This window comes from Corapipo altera, unplaced genomic scaffold (assembly GCF_003945725.1).
Source record: "Corapipo altera isolate COAL_440 unplaced genomic scaffold, ASM394572v1 23b, whole genome shotgun sequence".
Taxonomy (NCBI): Eukaryota; Metazoa; Chordata; class Aves; order Passeriformes; family Pipridae; genus Corapipo; species Corapipo altera.
This window is the reverse complement of record NW_020884885.1, coordinates 9,495,976-9,506,209: the sequence shown is the minus strand read 5'-3', so window position 1 is coordinate 9,506,209 and position 10,234 is coordinate 9,495,976. Positions and strand designations below refer to the sequence as shown.

General features: G+C 39.9%; 1 protein-coding gene across 3 annotated transcripts in view; it reads left to right on the top strand.

The window, feature by feature from the left end:
• CKAP5 (cytoskeleton associated protein 5) overlaps positions 1–10,234 on the top strand; it is a 55,956-nt gene that overhangs the window by 5,334 nt on the left and 40,388 nt on the right. For all 3 annotated transcript variants that reach the window (XM_027641945.1, XM_027641943.1, XM_027641944.1), the window contains exons 2-4: positions 6,442–6,533; positions 7,068–7,261; positions 8,359–8,565. In XM_027641945.1, coding sequence (XP_027497746.1) covers positions 6,477–6,533; positions 7,068–7,261; positions 8,359–8,565 — 458 coding nt within the window. In that variant the 5' untranslated portion in view covers positions 6,442–6,476. The remainder of the gene's footprint in view (positions 1–6,441; positions 6,534–7,067; positions 7,262–8,358; positions 8,566–10,234) is intronic.

The window sequence follows — 10,234 nt, the reverse complement described above, 5'->3', positions numbered from 1 at the left end:
CGGCCCGGCCCGCCCGCGATCCCCGCCCGCTGCCGCCGGGAGCCGGCTCGGAGCTGTCAGGGTGAGTGTCCGGCCAGGCCCGGCCGAGCCGCGGGCTGTGCGCGGCGGGACCGGGCCTGGCCGTGGGGCGGGGGCGGCGGGCAGAGACAATGCCGGGCGGGCGGGCGGCCTGCTCGCCGTGCCCGGCCGCGGCCTGCGGCCACACACCCGCGGAACGGGAAACATCCCCGGGCTGCGGGGGCGCGGCTGGGGCTGCGGGCAGAAGTGTAGGGGTTGCTCTGCTGGAGGATGCTGGGGATGGCGGAGACGCCGCTATTTGCGGAGAGAAGCCGTGCTGGAGGGAGCTTGGCTAGGAGAAGGAGGCAGCTCGTGGTTGGTGATGTCTCTGCGGGAGCTTTCCTTCATCAGCAGTTCAGGCCGTCCTTTTAAAGAACATCACATGAGACTTTTCATGCCTGAGCTTTGTAAACACCTTGAGGGATGGGGGAGTTTGCAGCTTATAAGCACGGTCCCACTGACATCTTTCACTCCAACTAGCAGTCCTTAGAATTATGTCAGTGCACACAAACTTGTCCGTGTGTTGCCCTTTTGCCCTTCTCTGCTCCATAAGACTGGCTTCACTCCAGGCTTACCTATGCAGTTAGAAATTGCTTTTGCTCTTAGCTGTAACAGAAGGTCAGTTTATTTTACATTGTCTCTCACTTTTAGGTGCATAGAAAGGAACAGCCTTGGTTACTTTCAGAGGCCATGTATTGAGACTTATTTTTCGGGACAAATAAGTGTTTATTTACATTACCAATAACTTGCCCTTTGTGCTATTAGAATTTCACTGGGTTGAGTTAGGACATATAAGTTAGAGCAGGGAAGAGAGAATTTAATGCAGTTTGTTCTTGAATGCCATTTCATTCCTGCTGAAGCAGTAGCTTCTCTCAGCTGTCATCTGCTCCACAACCTGCAAAATTCCTTTTTAGCATGCATTTGTCCTTTTTTTTTTTCTTTTTTGTTATTCTGAGGTCTTGCTATTCTTTCATCAAGATTCTGTGCATCTTGCAACTTCTGGTTCATCTATCAATTGAAAGTACCAGCCTTTAAAAATCTATGAGATTATTTCCTAAGCAGTAAATAATCTTCTGTGTGTTTTGTAACCTTGTTCTTTTGTCTGTCATCAAAAAATACGTGGACTGAACCTGGAACATTTGTGTTCTTACTGAACATTCTTCTGACTCTTTGCTGCTTTTCTAGGTACCAGTAATTCAGGATTGTTAGTTGAACTTGAATTTTCCTTTTGATTATATGGAATATACCAAAACAGTTGCAGTGTTTCACTGACTGATTAGGCTAGCATTCTGAGATGTGTGTGTTCTTCAGGCTACTTAGTGTGACTAGGTGTTGTTTAAGATAAAAAACTGTGTTATGATTGCTTGAATTTTCAACCTTTTTTCTGAGCTACTTTGTGTTGTATCTAATGGGAAGATTTGGCTGGCAAAATGAAAAAAGTATGCTGGGCTAAACTTCTCAGAAAGTGAAACTTTATCTTTTCAGAGCCAAAGAGCAAATATGACCCAAAACTGCCATTAAACAAATAAAAATTCTTTCTGCTAGGAAAACTGTGAGCTGCCCTGGCAGAGAACTGTCTGCTGAGAACTATAGTTTTATCTGAAATGTGACATACATCTATATACTCTCGAAGTATCTGCCCTACTGTATAGGAACATTTCAAACAGATTTTTCCTTTAAAAAGACCTGTCTTGATTTCTCAGAACTTACTCTTGACTGGTGTTTTTGAGAATCTTTCAAAATATGAAAAGATGTGGTGATGTTCTTGTGCAACAGTAATGTTCAATAGGTGAAAGTAAATAAGGAAAAGTAGACAATCAGTATCAATAAACATCTGGTTTTTGTTTAGCATAAAATGGCTTCCTAGTTTGCCATTCTAGATTTTCTCTAGAAAATGGTCTGGAAGCTGACACTTCACAGTAAGGTACATTGATAGGTGATGAATGTATGCTTCAAAAGAAAACACACTTCAGAATGTTTATGATGTAAAGATTTTCCTTGGTGGGACCCCATACTATAAGTTGTAAGGTTGATGCTATGCAACCCTCAAAACTGTAGGAAAAGCATTTACTTAGAAGTTGAGTAGGAGCTGTTCAGAGTAGTGTGTGGTTAATCCAAACTTTGATGTTTTGACACTTTCCCACAATCTTTTAATGTGTTGACAAATTTGTTTCCCAAGCATACTTATATTCAGTTGGTAATTCTCACTTTTACATTTGAAATTCCTGCATTTGTACTACCTTGTAAATATTTTCCACTCTTACTGCTTTTTACATGATCTCCTTTTGAAAGATCCTATTCTTTTCTTCATGATCTTCATTTTCTCACTGCTCCATAATATAAAAACTTGCCCTGCCGAGAACTGTCAGGGAGGATTTGTTATTCATCTCCATTGCAGATTCATTGGCTAACTCGCTTTTGGAAATGTTGTGTTGATGACTTTAATGACAAATGTCGCTCACAAAACTTACTTTGGTGGTTCAGTCACTTCAGAGGTCTTGTTTTCTGGATTCTACCAAAATTAATATTGTCACTGAAGGACTTAAATCTGTTTGTTCCGAGTTGTGGTAACAAGAAAGCTATGTAGGTCAAACACTTCATTGCTGCAAATTCACTAGTAATATCAGAATTTAGCTGCGTTATTGTATAATGAGGCCACTTGCTATTAGGATGTTGAAGTAATGACTTGAGGTTTACATGGCTTTGCAAACAAGCTTTTAAGAAAAAGCTTTTTGTCAAATGCAAGATACTCTGTGACCATACAGAACCCAGTGACTTAATTGAAAGGAGAAACAACAGTCTTTTATTCTGGTAAATGCAAGATGTAGACAGTACAAAATCTTGGCATTAGGACAGGCGTGAGCAGTGATGAAGTTAGAAAGACTGGATGTTTGAGAAGGAGCTTTCCCTCTGTGACTGTGGAATACTTTCTGAGAAATTGTCTGTTCTAGAGGGATTTGTAAATTACGGGGGGGAGTATAATTTTATCACTATTTTTAGATGTCAGATTCTGAACAGAAGGTAACTTAACCCATTTTGTAATTGAAGTAACCGTTGTAGATGTTAACCACTGAAAATAGTAGGGCAACTGAGTTGACCAGACTGAAAAAAAAAAATAGGTGAAATGCTGTTTGATGGTCATTCAACTCCCCTTCCTGTGTCTGTCTCATGTATGCTCTCCTCCAAGTTGAGTACATTGTGATGTTGGGAAGGGAAATCCTAGACCCTTTTCTTCTGGATTCTGTAATGTATCACTAGAGTTTACTACCAAGAGGTTGCACTTTGTGGCACTGACCTGTTGTATACATGTAAGGGTAAAAATAATTGTCAATCAGTATCAGTCTTGCAATGGACAAGCCATTTTAATGGAGTTGCTCCTAACTTCAGGGTTTAAACTCATTTGAGGATTGTAGTAAGGTAGTCACTGTCAATAGGATTTTTCTGTGGCAGAACAGATTCCTGAAGAAAAGTGTTTCTTTTTATTTTTGAAGTAGGAAGTTCATGCTTCTGACAGTTTTCTAAAAGAACAGGGAGTAAATGGGAGTCTGCTCCATCTACTGTCTTAGTACAGTTGGCAGTTTTATCCTGGTGTTTCTGCTGCTGGCAGGTGTGTTAGTGGTTTTTTCCTTTTCCTGCATTCTTTGAGAATAACTATTGTCCTTATTTTGGTTCTTTGTGCATTCTTCCAACAAAACAAGATAGAGGCAATAGCTTGAATTACCTCCAAGTTTCTGATTAACATTCAGAATTACCTAACTTCCTATAAAATTCACTCTTCTTGGCAAAGTTTGAGTTTGGGAAGAGACCACTCTATTTATGTTTTCTGCATCCACACTGAGAAAGTACTCTGGTGTTTCTATGCTGGTCCATTAAGATGAAGGTAGTCATAATGGAAACACCATTAATGCTGGCAAAGCTGCATCTTATCTGATGGCACATAGCTGCAGAACTAACTCGAGCAATAGAGGGGATTCTGCTGCTGTAACTGTGGTACTCTGGGGTACTCTTGCATTCTTTCCTAGGTGGGCTGTCTGAAAACCTTTTCGTGTGAATGCCATCTCATTTTTGCTTTCAGAGATAAATCATCACAATCATAGAGCTAGATCTATTTTAACCTCCACTTCCATGTTTGCCATAAGTGCCATGTTTGCCTTTTGAGTATGGGATGGCACTTTTTCTTGTTCTGTTTCAGGGTGAGTTTGGTTCTGTTAGAGATATTTTTTGTTCGTTTTAATAGGTAAAATGCATTGAATTTGAATTAAGAGACTGTTGATTTATATTTAACTTTGAGCCTTCTCAGCAGATTGAAGGAGGGAATAAGAGAATAATTGAGAGGTTTGGGCAGAGAAAATGAAAGCAGTAGAACTTCAGAAGAGTTTAAACAGATGAAAGCAGGATCTATTGCAAAAGACTGATGGGACTTGTATGCAAAAAGATGTAGTAATTCACTTGCTCTTTTGACCTCTTGTGATTGTTTGGTTTTGGTATGGCCTTTCAGAGACCCTTTTCTTGTCAATTCCTGACATGGAAGAATGGTGTGACTAGAATATGACCCAGAGCTTTTTTTTTTTTTTTTTTTTTTTTTTTAGTAAGTTGAACATTAAAAAAGATGGAACAGAAGTAGTAGTAGAATGGGCTTTAGGCAGCCTTACTTCTGAGTACTTTGCTTCTTACGTAATGAGCAGAGTGATGCTTTCATTCCCAGTGGTTTACAGTTCTTTGACCCACTCAACAATATTTTTCTGCCTTTTTTTTTTCTTTAAAAGCAAATTTTTCAGTATACTATGCTGATGTCAAGAAAAAAATAGCCATATTGCTGTTTGTGATGAGAAAGGAAATGAGAAGGGCAAACCTTAATGCCTGGATGCACTTGTTTATGTATGTAGTCAGCTTCTGTTTTGACATTGACTTGTGTTTTATTGCCATTGGGCAAATTATTAGGTCTGTGCAATTATTGTGAGAACAGTATTAACATCCATAGGAACTTGTAAATATTTAAGGTAAGCACACTGTGAGTGTGTATTTGTGACTGGTGGGGGTTTTGCAGTTCTTTGTGTTTCTTTTGGTTTTACGTTTTTAATTATAGGGAAGCTGGGTTGTTATGTTTTTATGTATCTTCTAACTAATCCCAGGAAGGAATAAAATACCGTTTTTATTGTGGGCTGTTGCTACCCTAATTTTGCTATAGAGTTAGCTGTGCATTAGTGTTGTTGGCTGACAGAAAGCTTTGGAGAATTTGCTTATATTAACTTATACCAGTGAAATTACCCCCCTCCCAATTACAGGGATTAATTTTCTGCACAAAACCTCTGAGTATTAGGTGAAATACTTTTTAGGCTAAAGTATACAGCTTTGCTGGCATAGTGTTTCTGTTAGGAATTTCTGTTAGGAGCATTGTGCTAGTGTTGTATACTTATCTGCCTGTTGTGATAAATTGTTGTGTGTGCTGGCCAGTTTATAGAGTTTTTCTTTGTCTGTGCATTCATACTGGTGTGCTGAAATGTTACGTCCTCTCTGGTTTGATTTTGTTTGTATAAATAACGTTGGGAGCCCTTGTTACTGCTGCTGCTATTTTAATTTTGCTGATCTCCCTGTGTCAGGCATGTTCTCTCATTATTCTCTGAGCAGTCAAGTTACATTGCACAATATGTCTGAGATGAGCATTAAGCCCGAGATTTTGTTTCTTGTACCCTAATGGTCAACATTCTTATTTTAATCAAAAGGAGGGGGGAGAGGGGGAAAACACTTAAACTCAAAGGAGTAAGAATTTGAGCCCAACACGTGGCAAAACACTGATCTCTTGTTGACAATTGCTGATGGTGGCTACATTAGAATTAAGGCCAAAAATGGGTTTTGTTCTTCTTGTAGTAACTGATCATTTAGTTGTGCTGTTTATAAAGTTGTTAAAATGACTGTCCTTACACTAGCACCCGATTATTTTTTGACACTGATTCATGGCACCTGTTGCTGAAAGCACGTGTCAGTAAAAGTCAGTTTTATAGTGTTGATGAGAACTCATTTTGGTTTAGTGCCTTAATCATAGTACATTCTTCCTGGAGCTTAGATGAGGTTATATTCTGCATGCCTTCTCTGCATACTAAAATTTTCACAGATTGAGACTTCTGCTATCTGAAATACTACAAATCGCACCGCTCTCTAATCTTTAATGGCTTCTGGTAGCTTTACAGGGCTAACAAAATAGTGGTCTGGTCTTTGTAGTGTGTACCTAAATATAATTACAAACTTGGGTTGCATATTAGTAGTGAGATTTGCTACAGAATTGTCCTTTTATTTGGTGGGTTGGTGTGGTGGGGTTTTTAGGTACAAGTATGTATATACCCAACATGTATTTTTCTGTTTTCTAACTTGTCCCTGTTTCCACAGGAATTACTGTAATTACAGAGAGAACCTGACTTACAATGGGGGATGACAGTGAGTGGATGAAACTGCCCATTGACCAGAAATGCGAACACAAGGTAGGAAGTCCTGTCTTTTGGGTTTGGCTTACTGTGTATCTCTGCTTGTGGTGATTCTGTAGAGCTTCTCTATCTAAATGCATCATGGTTAGGTAATCTTGACAACCACATAGCATGTGTATTAACAACTCTGAAACTGCATCAGCTCTATCCAACGCAGAGGCTGAATAACCTTTATTAAGCAGATTTTAGTGGCATTATATTCTACATGGTGTAAGCTTGTGTGCTGAAAGATCAGTACACTCATACGCTCATTATTCATCTGTAGCTGAAACCATTGTTGGGCTCCCACCTCCTCATCAGTGGTTGTTAGAACTAATGAAGAGCAGTGGGGAAAACTGACATCTCTCTAGCCAGATCATTCTTGGTGGGAGAAAAACAAGTATTTTGTCCTGTTGGATGTTATTCAAATAGACGTTGAAAAGAAGTCTGCGGATGCCAGATTGCTGACCGTACTTTCAAACATGATTGAAGAACTTTGTGAGATTAAGATTGTACTAGCACAACATTTAAATGTCCTATTTCTGCTTCCAGCTGTGGAAAGCGAGATTAAATGGTTATGAAGAAGCCCTTAAGCTCTTCCAGAAGATAGATGATGAAAAGAGTCCTGAATGGTCCAAGTATCTTGGACTGATAAAGAAATTTGTGACAGACTCCAATGCAGTGGCTCAGTTGAAAGGACTGGAAGCAGCGCTTGCTTATGTTGAAAATGCTCATGTAGCTGGGAAGTAAGTAGCTTTTTCTTGCTGCTGTTAGGCTGTTAGGACAGTTTTGTGTACTCTCTGAGAAAGGCTGCACAGAAATCATGGAGTGGCCACTAACAATTCTGATCTCTTGTTGAGAGCAGAATTTGCTCTGTAATCCAGAGAATTTGCCGAATGGCAGGCTTTCCTTGTAGATGGCCTCCATATGCATATTAACATTGCTTACAATGTTCTAAGAAGCTACTAATGGCAGTAGTAAAAATTTCTGAAATGGCAAAGAAAGTGAATCAGTAATGTGGTAGTGTAGGTACTGGGAACTAGAATCCCTGTTCTGTTTGACTAAAGTAGGCTATCTGTACAGGGAGCCTTTTTTTCAGGGGAATATTTTTGTAATTCATACATGAAATAAAATGTAGTTATGTTTATGTGATGTTGCATCCAACCTAACCAATATTAATCTTCATACCTGCCAGTTTCTTTATGGATGTTTTTTAGTACTTCTCTGTTGTTGAGCCCATGAAATAGGCCATAATCCTGAGGGTGAAATATAAGCACCTAACGGGCTAGATTAATGCTTTGGTCTACTGACTTTGTGACCTGATGAAATGAATACAAGTCTTATTTAAAAAAAACCAAATAAATCCAAAGTTTTGTTTAAAAACGTAACAACCTTGCAAAGTCCTTGATTTAAAAGTGGTGTAAATAATAGAATTTATTTGAAGCTTGGAAGTATATGTGAAATCCTGTGCTGGGATTATGTACTGATGCAGTATGTTAACTGTAACATATACAATTCCAGGACATGGCATTTATTTTTTTAACCTCAGCTAGTGTTTTTTAATACACTTTTGGGAATGTTTACTATTCACTGGTGTAGTCTGATATTAGAAACATGTTAATTATGATCTGTAGGAGCTCTTTTGATTAAACTAGAGGTTGAAGTTATCCCTTACAAAAGGTTAATACTTTCAAAATTAGCTTAGGATATAGTCTCTTTTGTATGAGGACTCGCTGGGTTTTAATCTGGTTTTTCTGTTGTGTGTGCTTTTTTTCTGTGGATAATAGTGTAGAACACTCAATTCACATAAATGTTCTAAAAGTAGTACTCTCTCATCTTTCAGGACAACCGGAGAAGTAGCATCTGGAGTTGTAAATAAGGTGTTCAATCAGCCAAAAGCCAGAGCCAAAGAGCTGGGTCTAGATATATGTCTAATGTATATAGAAATCGAGAAAGGGGAGGCGATACAAGAAGAATTGTTAAAGGGTCTGGATAACAAAAACCCCAAAATCATAGTAGCATGTATAGAGACACTGAGGAAAGCACTAAGGTAAGCTTTTAGTTTTTTAAAGGGGTTTTTTTTATGGTTTTCTTTTTTCCTTTTTTCTCAGCAATGTGTGGAGTCTAATTTACTGCTTAAGTCTTTAGCAGGCCCTTGCCTTGTTAGTGTTGAATAGGATGAATCTTTCCTGAACTGATACATCTTGACAACAGCAGTTCAGAGCATCATGGGACTTGTTGAATGCGAGGGTTGTCCATGTTGTACAAACCTCATCTGGATCTCTTTCATTTGTGGTAGCTGTTTACCAAACTTACATTTTCACAGCAGACCTCTGAAAGAAGAGCAAAATTAGTGTGTCTTGTTCCAGACTGTGAGGCTTCTCCTCTTGTGAATACTTGAAATAAACTAACTGAATGTGAGAACTAAATACAGTTTGGTTTTTTTTTCTGAAAAACAGTTTTTCTCACTGATGGATGTTTAGTTGGGTACACAGTGTGTGTTTTTAGAAGACAGTTTAAAAAAAAAAGCCCTCATTGCACACTAAGCTTCCATTGTCTGTGTAATAATTACAGAATCACAGAATATGCTGAGTTGGAAGGGACCCACCAGAATCCTCAAGTTCAGCTCCTGTCCCTGCACAGAACTATCCCCAAGTCACACCATGTGCCTCAGGATATCATCCAAATGCTTCTTGAACTCTGTCAGGCTTGGTGCTGTGACCACTTCCCTGGGGAGCCTGTTCCAGTGCCCAACTACCCTCTGTGTGAAGAACCTTTCTGTAATATCCAACCTAAACCTCCCCTGACACAACTTCTGACCATTCCCTCGGGTCCTGTCACTGGTCACCACAAAGAAGAGATCAGTGCCTGCCCCTCCTCTTCCCCTCACAAGGAAGTTGTAGACTGCATTGAGGTCTCTCCTCAGTCTCCTCCAGGCTGAACAGACCAAGTGACCTCAGCCGCTCCTCATATGGCTTCCCCTCAGGAAGTGCCCTTTGGACACTCTAAGGGCTTAATATCTTTTTTTATATTGTGGCTCCCCAAACTGCACACAATATTCAAGGTGAGGCCACACCAGTGCAGAGCAGAGTGAGACAATTCCCTCCCTGGACCAGCTGGCGATGCTGTACCTGATGCCCCCCAGGACACAGTTGGCCCTTCTGGCTACCAGAGCACTGCTGACTCATATTCAACTTGCCATCGACCACAACCCACAGGTCCCTTCCCATGGTACTGCTTTCCAGTATCTCATTCCTCAGACTGTATGTACATCCAGGATTGCCCCATTCCAGATGCAGAATCTGGCGCTTTCCCTTACTGAACTTCATATGACTGGTGATTGCCCATCTCTCCAATTTGTCGAGGTCTTCTGCAGGGCCTCCCTGCCTTTGAGGAACTCAACAGCTCCTCCCAGTTTTGTATTGTCTGTAAACTTGCTTAGTATCCCTTCCAGTCTTGTGTCCAAGTCATTTATGAAGATTTTGAAGAGCACAGGGCCTAAGATGGAGCCCTTTGGAACCCCACTTTATTAAAAAGGAGAGCAGATAATGCTCCCTGAAAACCAAGTCCAATTTAAGATAAGGTAGTACGTTTCAGTAATATTTTTCTTTTCCTTTTTTGTTCCATGTCAAGTGTATTTGCTACCTTGGAGTGAAAAATACTGGGGCTTTATAAAATTCTTGGTGTATATGTAATTCAATGTCCATTAGGGTTTTTTT